At 38.2% G+C, this 17,082-nt stretch overlaps 1 protein-coding gene across 7 annotated transcripts in view; it reads left to right on the top strand.

The window, feature by feature from the left end:
- Positions 1-17,082, top strand: part of LOC126188175 (protein NDRG3) — a 491,060-nt gene that overhangs the window by 147,992 nt on the left and 325,986 nt on the right. For 4 of the 7 annotated variants that reach the window (XM_049929690.1, XM_049929689.1, XM_049929695.1 and 1 more), the window contains one exon: positions 4,980-5,030. The exons of the other annotated variants lie outside the window; for them this stretch is intronic. In XM_049929690.1, coding sequence (XP_049785647.1) covers positions 4,980-5,030 — 51 coding nt within the window. The remainder of the gene's footprint in view (positions 1-4,979; positions 5,031-17,082) is intronic. 7 annotated transcript variants of the gene reach the window in all.

Here is a 17,082-nt window from a genome sequence, read left to right as displayed (position 1 = left end):
AGTAGATGCCATTTCATAACACACTTAGGCACTGAAACTAATTTCTTTCCCATATGAGGTACTTTGATGAGTGTTAGTGTGAGCAAGCTACCATCTACATAACCACAAATTAGCCACTGCTAGTTGAAATCCAGTTGTATGCCACTAAGCAAAGACTTCAGTCTGACAGAAGCTGCATGAAAGCTATTAAGTCAGGATGAATGAACAAGTCCTCCTCCTGTGTGACATGTAACTTTGTTCACAGACGATTATGCTACCACACTCTACATCTATATTTGGCAAACTACTGTGAGGTGCATGTCCAAGGGTACATCCCATTGTACCAGTTAATAGTGTTTCTTCCCGTTCCATTCATGTAGGGAGCATGGGAAGAGCAACTGTTTGAATGCCTCTGTGCTTATAGTAATTATTCTAACCTCATGATCCCTGTGTGAGTGATTCTTAGGGGCTGTAGTGTAATCCTTGTCCTCATTTAAAGCTGGTTCTTGAAACTTTGTTAATTGACTTTCTCAGGATAGTTTCTGTATCTTAGTCTTCCAGTTCAGTTCCTTCAGTGTCTCTGACACTCTCCCATGGGTCAAACAAATGTGTAACCATTCATGCTGTCTCTCGGGTACACATGCCAAATGCCTCATGTTAGCCCAATTTGGCATGAGTCCCACAAACTTGAGCAATATTCTAGAACAGGTTGCAAAAGTGATTTGTACGCAGTCTCTTTTGTTGACTGATTGTGCTTCCCCACTACTCTACCAATAAACCGGTCTACCACCTGCTTTACCCATAACTGATCCTGTGGGATCATTCCATTTCATATCCTTACAAAATGTTACACCCAGTTATTTGTACGAGGGTGATTTGAAAAGTTCTCAGAACAGAACAGGAAAAAATTACTTAAGTCACTGAAACATTTATTTTTCAATGTAGTCTCCTTGTAGATTGGTTCAATGATGTTCCAGTGCCTTGATCCCATCTGGAAAACGAGTTTCCCCCAGGCCTGCAAAATAGTTGTCAACTCCGGCTATCAATTCTTCGGGGAAGTGAATCTTCGTACACAAAGAAAAATTTTCAGTTTTGGGAAGAGATGGAAGTCTGACGAAGCCGTATCAGGTGAATAAGATGGGAGTGGCAACAATTCATACCTTAATTCATGTAATATTGCCACGGCGATGGCACGTGTGCGAGCGCACGGTGAGTCATGGCACCCAACTTGCAGATAATTTTTTCATTTCTAATTCTTCAGTTAAAATGTGATATACCCTATCAGATGACATCTGGCAAGCATGAGCAATTTATGCACTTTCAATTGGCAGTCACCCATGACCATTTTGTGCACTTTTGTAATGATTTTTGGAGTAGTGACACATCTTGGCTGACCACTGCATGGATCATCATCTAAGCTCTCCTGACCAAATTTAAACTCATTTGTACACATGGAAATAGCTGAATATGAAGAAGAAGAGACCCCCCAGTGTATTCTGGAAATTGGCATAAATGTCCTTTGCTTTCATACCTTTCTTTATGACGTACTTAATCACTCCTTGGATCTCGATTTATTATTTATTTATTTTTTTTTTTTTCTTCCACAAATCACTACGCATAAACCACAACAGAGCCACATCACTGCCACAGCTTTCTTCAAAGAGCAATGACATGGCACGTGTTTACAGGCAACAGTCCAATGAGTATCACATGAACAACTCATTGCGCTAGCACTGACGTCTCGTGGTGATTCCGAGAACTTTTTGAACCACCCTCGTGAGTTGTTCGAATCCAGTAGTGTCTCATTGATAGGGTAGTTTGTTTTTTCATTTTATGAAGTGCACTATTTTACATATCTGAATGGTTAAAGGAAATTGCCAGTCTTTGCAGCACTTTGAAATATTATCAAGATCTGACTAAATATTTGTGCAGCTTCTTTCAGACAATACTTCATCATAGATAACTGCATCTATTGCAGAAAGTCTGAGGTTATTGTTAATATTATCTGCAAGGTCATTAACATACAACATGGACAGCAAGGGGTCCAAAACACTAACCTGGGGCACAGTCATCTGATGATGACCATCTATCTAAAATAGCATGCTGCATCCTCCCTACCAAAAAGTTCTCAATCCAGTTACAAATTTCACTTGGTACCCTTTATGATAATAATTTTGACAATAACCATAGGTGTGGCACTGACTCAGATGCTGTTTAACCAAGAAATTCTGCATCTACAGCTGTGATCCAAAGCTTTCAGTATGCCTCGTGAGAAAAGTGCTAACTGGGTTTCACACGATAGATGTTTTCGGAATCCATGCTGGTTGGCACTGAGGATTTTATTCTGTTCAAGATACCTCATTATGTTTGAACTCATAATATAAGATTCTACAAAAAATCAGTGTCAAGGATATAGGACAGTAGTTTTGTGGATCACTTCTGCTGCCCTTCTTGTAGAAGTGTGTGACCTGTGTTTTCTTCCAATAACTGGGCACAGTTTTTTTTGTGTTTTGGGGATCTAGGATAGATTATAGATAGAAAAGGGACTAACTCAGCAGCAAATTCAGTGTAGAATCTGATAAGAATTCCATAGGGGCCTCGATGTTTGTTCAGTTTCAATGATTTCAGCTGTTTCTCAACACCATTGACACTAACACTTATTTCATTCAGCTTTTCAGTGGAATGTTTTTGGTTGCGTTATCCTTTAATTTCTGAGAAATGTAGGTCAGTTAGCACTGCTCTGAGCACCATTTGTTTCATATCTAGGATTTTATTTGCTTTGCTTTGCTTGATGGGTGACTCCTAATTTTCTGAACCATATGAAGTTTGTGCTTCTCATTGCATAAATAACAATCGTGCACTTGGAAGGAATGTCATCTCTTACTGGAATAAGTCATTCTGTATATGCCCATTGCTTCGCAATTACATTTCCTCTTCACTTCTCTTTTAGTGTCAATAAGTTTGTCTTGAACAGTGAGTCTGAAGTTCCTTTCTCTCCAGTTTCTCTTCCTAATTATGAAGAGTTTGATAAAATTTACAAAACCAACTTGCATGTGAAAACAGCTGTTCTGTAAGCCTAATTGGTGTAGTAAGATCATATCATGTTTCTAGCTGGTCAAATACAAAATGTTAATATCTATACATAATTTGAACTTCAATAGTTAATTCATTGTGTAACTGTCCTGGTGCCTTGTTAAAATAAGTTGGCCAGTACACTTTTAACTTGTTTACAGTATTCTTCTTTCCTTTGACGTTAGCTATATGTTGAAGATACAAATTGGCACGTGATACCTATTATTTAAGGGTCATTACAACATGCGGGTCAAAACTGAGTCCCATAAACAAATTCTTGTTTACTAATTTCTTAAGTACTCTTGAGTTAGTATCATTATCGAATTATTTATTGAAGTGTTAGACTGTAGTTTTTGCAAGTAAGTGTCAAACCTTTCTTTCGTGGCCTCGTGCAGCAATAGCAACTTGTCCAACTGTTGTCCATTGACAAGTTCTAACACTGAAATGGGGCACCATTAAATGAAGTTCAGTTTTCTTCAATGAATGTTATTTTAGACATAATGTTTGTATTTAACACACCCCCATCTATTGTGTGGATTAGTGTTGTTTGAATTCAATTCTTATTTCACCATGTATGCATGTTTTCTTTAAGTGTATCTGTCTACTGATGTATTTTCCTTTGACAGTTCACACAAATAAATCCTGGTACACTGCCTTACTTCTATCTAAACTTCCTCCCATGATGCAAAGACAACATGAAATCATTTATTACCTTCATTAATCTCTTAATCATTTTCTGAAAAGTAGTATGTATATAGTATATATAGTGTCACTTCACATTTCCTGTTGTAGTTAGGAGTCCCTACCAACTCAAATGATTGATGATTTGACATTCATCATAGTGGGAAAAACTATGAACAGTGTTTGTGTATGTGCTAGGTGGTGTCATCTGACTTTGATCAGTCACTCTTACTCTCGAAATATTCTCACCTGTTGAAGTCCATGTGAATCAGGGATGTGGCCTTCACTCAGATTCCGAACCTGGCTCAAAATTGTAACAAAGATTAGAAAGTTAAGATTTTTATGTCTGCTTCTTCTAGCAAGGTTATTAAGAAATTGTGCAATAGCATCAAATTTTAGGAGTTAACATGGTATTCATACCCGTGCAGAATAGTCACTCGTCCTGTTATTGTATAATCATGGGTTGTACCACCTCATAGATACACCCCATTGAAATTAATTTTCAGTGCAAGTGTCAGAACAACTATTTTTCTCTTTAGGGATAGGTGTAATGGTATTTTTGTATAAGGTGCATTGAATGAAGAGGCGGGATTGCTGAACAGCTGTGATTCCTATTATTCGTTCATATTCATATAAAAATAACCTTTTATTTTCTAATTCTTCCTTAATTTTATTGCTACTAATGATTGGAAGAACCAATACCCATTACTCTTCCAGGTTTGGTATATGTTAATACGCTAAGCTGTAGAAGGCCTTAATGCTTGATATCATATTGTATTCAGTCATGCTGTTGTTACACATATTTTATCTAATGCAATTATTCTGCTTTTTATGCATGGAGTTTTCTTGCTGATTGTCATTAAACTTGTTATTTAGAGAGATTACTTTGAAGTGACTTTATATCTAAATAGTAATATTGTAGTGTTAAGTTTTCATGTCTGAGGATTCCTAATCTGTGATAAAGAATTTGTATAACAATAGCTACAAATTATCAGAAAATGGAAATTGACCTTAATTATTTGTCTCTGTTGTTTGAAGTTAATCTGATGTAATTGTGGAACCATGCTATCACCAACAGAGGAATCCTTGGATACTGAATTTAGTGTTTCTCGCTGATTAGTAGTACTGGCCCCTAGTCTGAATGCAGCACTAGTTTGAGACGTTAAGTTTCAAAGGTTACCCTCCCATGGAAGTGAGGTATGCTTTGGCTCCACTGCTGTTTGTCACACACTATGGTTTGATTTTAGGGACCGCAAAATGCCGGCATCTACATCGGCCGAGGAGACAGCACTGCTGGGGTAAGGAACATGCACTTTGTGTTAAGTGTATCATGGTGGTGGTTTTAAAGGGACCGGTTGAAAGTTCCATCGGTTTGCAAATCCGTAATACTGTACTGGCACCTATTAAACATACTCAAGTGTTTATTTTCTCTTATTTGCATCAGTTACATACACATTGTTCATCGTTCCACTATTTACTTTCTGTACATCAGTATTATTAAAACAATCTTTCAAACTCGGTAACATAATAGTTTCAAACTGAATAAGTGTTAAAGATGTCTACTCACAAGGAAACTTAGAATAAGATAATTAGGTTACCTCATGACACTAAGAAGGAAATTATCTGCATTCAATTTCTTTTTCTAAAGAGATGATTGATTTTAGTAGTAGGATTCTGATTTTAGAGAACCATTTTCTTCAAATCTTTCTTTCATAGTACTTCATTGTAGCATGGACACTAACTAACATAAATTGTTTAGATCTTCATTGCTCAACTACCTTTGTAAATATTCCAAAGGGAGGCTCATAAATACGTATAGTCATAAAATGCATGTCATCTACTCAAATTTTCATTATGGGTCATTCAGCATGTTATGCAACATACTGGTAGTGGGCTTCTTGTTAGTCCTTACATGTTTGAACACCTATTTTTTATGTATATAGAAAACATAAGGCCCCTTTTTACTTTCACATGTACTGAATTTGTTTTTCTTTGTATTTTAGTTAAATATAGTGAGGAGAATGATGACCGCTGTTATCATATGCCACCAGAGGAGAATTGCCAGTTCTTTGGGAAATTTTAAACTTCTACAGTGAATGTTACCAAACAAGAGACAAACATGTAAAGACTGATGAGAATCTCACTGCACTAGTAAGGTTTGCCCAATTCATTGCGAGTTTTTGGACAATAAAGGCTTCCTCTCAGTTAGGAAACCTTGGAGTAACTGCCTTTGTTGTTGTCTTCGCGGACTGACTGAAACTTCATGTTGACCCTGGTGTCTCTGAAAGTATTTTTGTATCTTCATTAGGAATTGTTTTTGTGTGTTCTGTAGTTCCTGGTATATTTTATGGAAAAGATCTGTATCACTGGTTATATTAACTGGAATAAAGATCTGCATATATAGCAATTTTTTCAACAGCTGGAGGTACACAAATAACATGTGATAATATTATGTACTTTCAATTTTAAATAATAGTGTTTGAGTAAAACAGTCTGTTCAATTGTCTTCAACAGTTACTGAGAGCATTTCTGGATATTACTTTGTGTTATGTGTGTTTTATCTACTATACATGTTTTTTATTTTTATATTCAACAATATGTAGCCTAAGTTAATTGCTGTATGATGACATTTTGAGCTGCACAGTGCAATTTTGTGCTGGAACGTGGCTCTTATATGAGGTGGAAAGGATACTGTGCTTTATCTACTAAAATAAATGAGGATGATACTATATTTGTTATATAAAAAGTATCAGTGTCATTGGCTGCCCAGTTTTCACATATCTAGTTACTCTCTTATAAAATTACCTCTTGTTAATTTCTATCACTTGTCAATGAAATTTTTTGCAATTGTTCTCCTAATTCATCAGCAAATTCTCTTAATGAAAAAAATTCAAATATACCTGCTGTCTTTTATTTATATTGTAAAACTGGAGGTTAATTTGATTGAGCATAAATAATAACCTGTGCAATGGAAATTGGGATCTTTGAAAATGTTAGGAAGACGACTGTTGAAGCAAATTTGAATTTTTTTATGTTTCATATGATCCACTAAAATGTGGAAGTTTGATTTGTGACAAGGTCTTACTTTTTTTAATGATGCCTGTTTCAAGAGCTGGGTGATAACTTGATTGTATTGGTGAACATTAGTTTGATTTTTAATGCAGCCCGGTGAATTGTGCATATTTGAAGCTTAGCACGAAATTAAGCTGATATATGGGATCTAAGTGCTACTTAGCACTAACTTGAGTAATAATATTTATAATAATTCAGTATTACTGTCATGTTCATTATCATATACTGCCTGAAAGTATGATTTTCTTTGCTTCATATTGAAGCAATGAATTGACTGAATGTTTCTTATTGAAGTGAAATATTTCTGCTCAACACAGAATTTATTTTGAAATTTTGCTATCCTTTTATTGTATACATTACATATTGACATGTAGTTCTGCATTTTTTTTTACTGTTAACAAAGGAAGCGTTGAATTTTAGATTACAGAATGCAATACTGTGACAAGCTGACCAAATGATTTTTTTTAAAAAAAAGAAGTGTTTTAGTTATATCATATGCTGTTTTATGCCAGTATGTACTTTATTAAATAAGTGAGCCGAAGGATAATATGTTTATTTGCGAATCTGTTCATCTGAGAATACAGTTTATCAGACACCAATATTTTTGCACTGTCTTCTAACTCATTTCTGCATCCCAGCTCCAAAAATTTGGTAGTTATAAAAACAGTGTTACTAATCCTGTTGTTTTCTTATCAGCAGGGTGTATTATGTTCCACATGCCAATCTATCAAAAATAAATTTTACAGAAATAATTTTGACTTCATTTATTATTTGATAATGAACATCACAAAGTAAAATTCAATTCTTATGTTTAAAAGTGATAACTATGCACTGGCTCAGCTTATTGTCATCAAGGAAAGATGTAAATATTTATGAAAGTACCAGCATAACTTTTCTGTGTGTTCAGACACTCATTATATAGTACACCACCTCTTTTGCTTCTCATTTAAATAATCAAACTGATGCAATCTTAAGAGTGCCATTGTAAATGAAACTTAAAGGAAACTCAGCTTATGGAAAAGTTTCTTGAATATTGCATTTCCATATTCTTGCTTTTCAGGGGCACATAAAAATAATACAAAGCAGTCTAAAGATCAGTTGCTAGTTCACTACCAGAGACAGAGACTACATATTAACTATGTAGAAATTATAGAGCTACAAGGGATTTGAAATACTCAAGAACTAAAGAAATGTCCTTTGTATTTGGCTAATAACAACTCTTCATACTGCTTCAAGCTTAATTTATACATTTTTCTGTGAAACCAATAGCATTCAGCCCTTTGCTGTGCTTGTTTGCTTCAACATAAAGTAATGGTATGTCAAGTATGTACCTGTTAAGCATTCATCTGCTGCTAACTTCACTAAAATGTAACTATTTCAGTTAACTCCTGTTACATCTCTTAGTTGTTTCTATTTTAGAATAGTGTATATGTCTGCTTGATCATGAGACTTTCTTTCTTGAGCAGTAAATGCTGCAATTCCGTATTACTTAAGTCCTAAAAATTGATTACATTGTTTATGCGCAAGAAAGGACATGAATCTTCCTTGAGTATACAATCATTTCCATTTGAATCTTTACCTTGTGTTCGTTAAATACAAAGTGATTATACACACATTTGTGACATATATGTAATAGATGAAAAACTGTCTAAAGCTGCACTACACAATCAGTGTTCCATGAAACCTTGAGATTTTGCTGATAATTAAGTGGAGCTCATGGTAAACAATTTAAAATAAAATTTTAAAAACATATTTTGTGAAGGAAAAGGAAATAATAAAAACCAAAACTTCTTTTACTGGAAAGCTAGCCTGACAAGAAATTATAATTTACTGTTGCAGGATCTGGGAGGGGGGAGAAACACATGCGTTTAGTTTGCAGCAGCCATTAAAATTAGGGGACACATATAGGACTGCATCAGGACAGTAACCAAAAGACGTTTGTGAATCATGATCTAAAATACTGTAGTTACCACATTTGTGTGAAGTAGAGAAAAAAGGCAGCATCATAGACCAGATAAAGTAGAATCCATCTACAAACATATCCAGCATATGATGAGCTTGCTGTGCTGTTGATGTAGGCTATACTCAATCTGATAATTTTAGAATGAGTGGACGGCAAAGCAACAAAAGTCCTAGTGTATTGGTATCAAGATGACTACAAAGGTAGTTATAGAGGTGTTAAAATGTATAAGTGCAAATATTTTTTGGTGATGACTGAGGACATAGTAGTGAACAACATTACATCAGTATTTATTTCAGTTGCATACTAATAGTTATAGCTATTGAAAGTTTTCAGGTTGATTAGTGCCTCCAGGTACATGTGCCACAAGCAAGCCACAAAAGTTTTCTGCTGGGTACGGATGTGAAATGGGTATACTGATAGCTGTCCACTTTGCAGTGCAGTTATGAATATACAAAGAGACACCTGGTAGTAAATTATATGATGTGTCTGCAGCAAAAAGACTGTTAGACAGACACACACACACACACACACACACACACACACACACACACACACACACAGAGAGAGAGAGAGAGAGAGAGAGAGAGAGAGAGAGAGAGAGCACTGAAATGGGTACATACTAAGGTTCCAATTATCACAATATTTGTACCTAACACCCTGCGTAATCATTTATGTGTTGCTTAAAGTGAAAGTAATTGTGAGCTACTGAGATGATTTTTTTGCAGCAGAGCTGGAGGTATGTGAAATTCAGTTAATTTAAGTGTTAAGTGGTGGATGTACCCATCTTCATCTGAGATATTATTGAACATTTTCAGTGTTACTGAATTGGTAGAAATGTGGTATGCAATATAGCATGTTTGCAAGAGTACATTTGGTGGCAGTTAATACAACGAAGAAGAAAAAATCTGGAAGACCAAGTGCTGATGTAGAAAGAGTACATTTTCAGTTGCAAAAACAATATCTTAAGAGCGGAAGAGAAAAGATAAGGAAAACTTAAGTGCCAGGCTGTCAGTTTCACCTTGTTGTAACAGTTTAAAGTGATGGTCTACACACCTTCTTCCCATACTGACCATAAAACGTTTGTGACTGAAGACAACCTCCTGAACCAAAAAAGCAAGACACTTAACTGTCTTCATGCTAGCTGCTATAACTTTTTTGTCTGGTATGTTCCCTGTGAAAACAGAATATTTTTATGTACTTGGAAAGCATGACTATGAAAGTGAAAGTGAAGGTGAAGGTGAAAACCACAAATCACCCTTCACTGTAAATTTAAAAGGATTCTTGATAGGTTCTGAAGTGTAAAGGAAACCACTTCCTTATAGGGAATAAAGTAAGATCCTTAAAGGAATTAGAAATACCTATGCGATATTCAAGCTGCTCTTCCAGGTAGTCCAAACTATTGTAGGAAATTCTGAAGAGTTGGCGTGTTCTCATAGGTTTCTTCATTAATTCTAAAATTCTAATACCCAGAAATTAGTTTCATTTTAGAGGGAGCAATAGCACAAGATAAGTATGTGGGAAGAAGTGGCAGCAGTATTGTCAAAAGAACTCTGCTGATATGAGGAGGGTATGAGCCAGGAACACCCACAAGAAAATGAAGATAACAGTTCACACCACCTCATTTCCCCATAAAGTTTCCATATCTAGTGACAAAGTACAACAAATCATGTTCTACCTCTACTGCTTCACACAGTTGAGTGAAATCTGCATCTTTACTTCACAAGTTCTCATGCAGTGTGTATAAGAAAGCACTTAATGTAACAGATTTGTTTCCCACCCCCCACCTCATCTTTCATTCATTGATAGTGTGCAGGAAAGAGGACTGTTGGCACCTGTCCATCAGAGTTTTTCATTGTTGTCATTATGGCAGACTGGAGAAAGCAGTATGTGTATTGGTGCATAGACACTCAGAATTCCATGAGCAAGGCTTTCTGCATTGCTTACAGTTTCTCTTGAAATGCCTTACAATGCAGTTTTTTGGGCGAGCCACTGTCCTCCTTGTGATGAGTCTAGTCACAGACCACAGAAATATCACTCAAGAACTGATCAGATGAGGTATGACTCAGAAGAAACCTCTTTGCCGGCCGAAGTGGCCGTGCGGTTAAAGGCGCTGCAGTCTGGAACCGCAAGGCCGCTACGGTCGCAGGTTCGAATCCTGCCTCGGGCATGGATGTTTGTGATGTCCTTAGGTTAGTTAGGTTTCACTAGTTCTAAGTTCTAGGAGACTAATGACCTCAGCAGTTGAGTCCCATAGTGCTCAGAGCCATTTGAACCATTTGAACCAAGAAACCTCTTAAGAGCATTAATTACACTTTCTCAGAATTATTCCAGTTCAGTTGTGGGGAAGGCAGAGGCAAGACACAGATTGATTTATTTAACAGGGAAAAGGGCCAGAGAGCCGTGCGATTTGAGATTTTATTTTTAAAGCTAGTTTTGGCAATTCAAAAGTGTCGTTATTAGAATAGTGGAACCACCAGTATCTGGATGTGATGAATGCACACAAGCGGAGTCTTCGAAGGAAGCACTTGAAATATGACCTCATGACATCCACGAACTGACGGCTCCAGAATGCCAATATGGATTCATATGGGGCCTGAAGATGACATATTCAGTTGCTGAAACTGGTTGTGAAATTACAATAAAATAACTACTCAAATCACGCGGCTGTATCTTGATTTCCTTTGTTAAATATTTGACCAGTTGCTGACTTGGGTTCACAATGAATCAACAGAGATAAGACTGATGTAAGTGGTCACTAAACTTCAAATCCATGCTTTAGGAAGGTCGCAACACCAGAACACTGCAGTGAAATTCAGGAAGACCCACTGAGGACTGACAGTTAATACAGGGACTGACAGGTGACTGTTATCATAAATAAATGTGACTTACTGTGCATACATAGGTGAAGAGATCCACTACTGTTGACTATTGGCAGCTAATCACTACAAACATTAACTACTCTTAAACATCTAGGAATAACTATCCAGAGTGACCTAGCTTGCAATGATCATATAAAAGTAATTGTAGAGAAAGCAAATAGCAGACAGATTCACTGGGGGAATCTTAAACAAACTGATCCATGAAAAAAGTGGCTTGCAGGACACTTTTTCAGGTGAGTCTTGAGTACTGCTCGTAAACTGGTACTCTTCCCACCCACATTGGATTAATAGGAGAGAAAAATAAGCTCCAACAGTACAGCATTTTTAAGTTAATGCAAATGCGAGAGCATTAGAGATGCTCCACAAGCTCTAGTGGCAGACACTACAAGAGTTGCATTGTGCATTACTGTGGGTTGACTGTTGAAATTCTGACAGCACACACCGCAGAAATATTAGGTCAACGTATTATTTCCTCTCGTGTGCGAAATGACCACGACAAGAAAATCAGAGAAATTAGAAGCTATAGGGAATGCCATACGGAAGGGGCTTACAGAGTATGAAGTGGAAGCAGATACTTGAAGGCCGTGACTGTTGAATAGGAAGAACCGTTTGTGAACGGCAACTTCCCCGCCGAGAGAATGCACGGCTTCACCCACAAGGAAGCGTGTGAAATATCCGGCTGGACTGCTTTTGTGAGCCCGTTGGCTGCAGAGCGTCCCCTTGCCGTCTCTCACGTTTGCCGTTACCTGGCGGCGAGAAGCCAGAAGGCACTGCTAACGGGCGGGGATGCACCGTTACCGATGTCCGCGCGTACACGGTGTGTGTGGGCGCAATACTCGTCTGCCGCGGATTTCCTGTTAGCTTCGTCTGCTTCTCCGTGTTGAGACAGTATTTCACAAAGTTAGTAATTGTCCCGTACTGGATGTAGCCCTCTCAAAATAGGGGACCAACTATTCGCTATTTTGCAAAACGGTGGCCGGGAGGCAGTACAGCCGTTCCCACGCTGGACGAGTTGGTTAACAATAACGTGGAAGCGGGCTGGAAATCCAACTTCACGAGAGACAGCGCCCGTGTCACATGTGACTTGCTAGAAAACACTTTGGGAGACCAATCCCGAGGATAGCTCGGGCCACAACGTTCTGTTAAAAAGATTGCGCCCGAATACAGGCCGCCCCGCGATTTTCTCGACATGCGGGCTACCCATTGCTCGAAAACTTGGACTCATTTCGTATGAGAACAATGTACAGATATCTCGCTACGTGTCCCTTGACTGGTGCTGCCTTCTATTGTCAATCTCTGGAATTATTTCGAAAGAAAATTAGAGTACCTAACAGCTGCTTTCGTGAACAGTGAGCTCACTGGTCGCAAATGACTACGCCTCCATGATCACATTGACGTAATTTCGAGCGTGCACTCGTTAGGTTTCGCAGTTAGTTGTAATTCTGCTACAAACACGTTCGTTGAATGAGCAAGAAATTTTGGAAGCTCAAGAGAACAAATAGCTCACTAACACACATCACACATTTTTCTTGGGAGGATAAATATAATTGGTCATAATTATTTTCAAATTTGCAATCTATCGAAGAACTTCAGTAAATATGAAATGTAAATTTTGAAGCCTGGGCCTTTTTTTGGTATATATCAGTCTCGAAAGCACATAAATTACGTATGCGCCAGTAGGCTTTAAATAACGGCATAAATGGCCAGTTTTTTAGGGGCTATGCTCCTTTAAGTGGGCCTAAAGCGTTAAAATGATTTGCTACTGTGACGCTCTCCAGAGGCAGATGTCGGCCGCAATTCACACACTGCTTACAAAAAAGGATGCGCGTTATATTTATTAAAACACATATTTACTCTCTTGTTCATTATTAATCATATTGTTCTGTCTGTAGTACACGTAAATAAAACTTCTATAGCCAAGATTATGTTTGAAGGTAAAAAGGAAACTTCCACGCCAAGTCAGTAAAGATATCAGAGAATGAAACTTTACAAACCGGACAGACTCAAAACTGAAAGAGAGAGCGCACTTTTATTTACATAACATCGAAAACAGAAATTATTTCGGTTAATTTAATAAGACAGTACCACAAATTTTTCGTAATTTGGCGGATCTGCCTACTAAAAAATGTAGTGACCTTGTATTTTATGTTACTGTATTCTGAAGGCTTTAACTGCCGATGTCGACGCGTTTTTGATTAATATTCTATGTCCCGGTGCCTTAAAAAGGCGCAATGCCATAACACGCGAGGTGTAACACGAAAATAGGTAAATACTAAAATTCTTTAACCACCAATTGGATGTTTCCCGTGATTTTGTTACAACAAATCGTAGCAAAGACGATACGTTTCCGAGAGACCCCCAATGTACTGGTGTTTAAAAACAGGACATATTTATAAGATATGAGCTATATTAAAATATGGGCTTCAGCTGAAAACAATAAATACAATTTGGTATCTCGCAAGTTTCGCGTGTGCTGTTCAGAGCGTTCTTGCTTCTCATCGGTCTACTTCGCGTGGTACGTTGCTGCAATATCGCAGAACTTACTTTGTTTCACGTGATGAAATGGCTCCTCACTGTAAAGTATCAGGCACTGATGTCACACAACTCCTACAGTACCACGTCAATGTTAACTAACTAGTCCTGCGTGAGGATGGCTTAAGGTTAAAGCAGCATACGTATTACATTTAACCCATTTCAGTGTTACCAGAATGAATTTTCACTCTTCTGCGGAGTGTGCGCTGAAGGTAGTAGATAAGGTAGTAGCGTAAGTACAGCTTTGAAGGGGGATCGTGAATTGTGCTCGGGAGACCACTTGCTATCGAGGGAAAAGTCTCGAGTTCGGGCCCCGGTCCGATACAGTTTTAATCAGCCAGGAAGTTTCATTTCAATGTTATTTTATCCACGCTACGTCTTATTGCACTCCTTGGCTGTCAATCCATTTAAGGACGTTGAGGGAGATTGCAGATTAAAAGAAGACACCTAAGCAATTCAGTGGCGTGCTGTTCGGTAGGTTCGATCAACAAGCGAGTATTACGGAAACGCTCTGCGAACTCAAATGAGGATCTTTGGAGGAGAAGCAAGATATTTTCCCGAAACACGGTTGAGAAAGTTTCAAGTACCGACATCTGCATCGGAGTGCAGGAACGAATCTACTACCACCAAAGTACATCTCGTGTAAGGACTACAGAGACAAGATAAGAGAAACCGCATCTCGTACGGAATCATATAGATTCTTTTTTCCCGATTCATTTGCGAGAAGAACACGAGAGGAAAGACTAACAGTAGTACAAGGTACCCGTCGCTGTGCGTCGTATGGTGGCTTGCGGTGTATGTATTTCAGATATTTTACGAGATTTTTGCAGAAGACACAGACTTGCATGCGATTTTCCATTGCCGCGGAGCACTGCGGTGGTGCTTGCAAACAGTACTTGTCGCAGCAATGTCGCAACTTTGGACTTTAAACGTTAGATGCCAGCTAATTTAAATCTGACTGTAACACAGTGTTCGCCGATGTTGACGCACCTGCCATAAGTGGAGCCAGGAGCGGCCATATTCACATGGCCAACAAAGCATCGCAGTCTGACGGCCAGCATCAGTCGGCAGATGCTCTTCTACTGACAATCGAAAACTCCGCTCAGAGGAGCAAAAATACGCTTACTGTTTGAATCTGTGCGAGACGTGTACGGGTTCCTGAAGTGAGAGAACACGTGGAAGGGTGGGACTGATTTTAAAACCTGAAACGAAACATAGTTTTGCTTACGTCCTGAGACGTTTTTCTGTTTTGTTACACAACATTTCATTTTCTCAACTAAATTAATATATTTAATTAAAACAACATTTTGAAAAAAATGGCAGAAAGAGAGAATATTATATAGGGGTTATCTCATTTTATTTGAAAATGATAACTTGTATGTTAATAGTAACTTTCACTTGCACCTTAAGCGCAGATTTGTTGATTTATAGTGTACTAGCTACAGCAAAGAAATTTCAGGTAACAGTGAAAAGCGAGAATATCAGGACAGGTCACACATTTAAACTGAACAGGTCTCTGTGTGTTTCGTAATTCAAATAAACTCTAGTTGCGTAGTATTAAAAAAAGGAGCAGGGCTCAAATTCTCATCAGACCATCCAAGACTGCCTCTTGGTTTTCCTAAATCTCTTGATGGTACGATGGAGTGTTTCCAATGAAAAGTTCACAGCCGGTTTCCATTCCAATTCTAACTTGTGTGTCGTCTGTGATGAGCTGGTCGTTGGCAGGACGATAACACCTCCCCCCTTTTCTTCGTCCCTTATTATTAACAGTGAGTAAATGTCCGCCTTCGTAACGCAGCGGTAGCATTACCACCTAAAACGCAAGGGGGCCCGGGTTTGATTCCGGGCAGGGGCTGGGTGTTAGTGTGTCCTTCAGAATCATTTTTATAATCATTGACACGCAAGTCGCCGAAGTGGCGTCAACTAAAAAGACTTGCAATACGGCGGCCGAACCCCGAAGTGAATATCCCGACCAGTAAATGCCATACGATCATTTCATTTACAGCGAGCAAATAAGATACTGGCGATACGATGCTGGAAATAGTGTCGCACAATTCTTTCGGATACAATAACCTATTTTCCTGATGACGCAAGTTATATTGTTCTACAGAAATTAAGTTGTTCAAATAACTAACGGAATATGGGACGTTACCCGGCTGCATTTCCGGATGTTATTTGAACATTTGATATGCTGGAAGAAGCCCAAGTTTAACAGAAGTTGGTAAGACGAGAGTTTGACAGTATGGGAAAAAAGTTCATCGCGGGCAGGAACTTACCTGAAATAATCTCTGTATTACTGCCCAGACGAATCACAACAAAATTAGAAATTTCAACCCAACAATGGAAGTGATCATTGAAAGTGTGAATTTTTATTCTAATTTGACAAAGCAAGATTAACAAGGGTATTTGCACAAGATTTTGAGAGGGCCAACAGCCTTAAGAGGGTCACTGCTTAAATTCGTTGCGGTCTGACAAAGTTCGGCAATAGCATAAGAGAGAGACCGCCGATCACGCAAAACTGTCGGGGAAGGTATTTGAATTCGATAGGATGATGGAAATGTAGTCAAGATTTTGAACTTAATTCTGGAGAGGAAAAAAAAGAAAGAAAGAAATCTGTCCATCGTGAGTTGTAATAGTTACACCCGTATTTTGCAGCGAAACATCACGCATGGAGCGCAATATTAAGTAGTTATTTCTCAGAACCAAATGCATCATAATTAGAACAATACGACAGTGAAATATGTTGTTCTGACTAGGCAGTGAAGTCACCCGCCCTCACCATTGTCCATGGTGTGAAATACGTGGTGTTGTCAGAATGACATAGGCAGATGATAAGCTTATCGTGTAGTCAGTTGCGCCCATGTAGCCACCGTTATGACACTTGATCGCAAGTCCCTTGGATAT

The sequence above is a fragment of the Schistocerca cancellata genome, chromosome 5, assembly GCF_023864275.1.
Source record: "Schistocerca cancellata isolate TAMUIC-IGC-003103 chromosome 5, iqSchCanc2.1, whole genome shotgun sequence".
Classification (NCBI taxonomy): Eukaryota; Metazoa; Arthropoda; class Insecta; order Orthoptera; family Acrididae; genus Schistocerca; species Schistocerca cancellata.
This window is presented reverse-complemented; position numbering and strand designations above follow the sequence as displayed.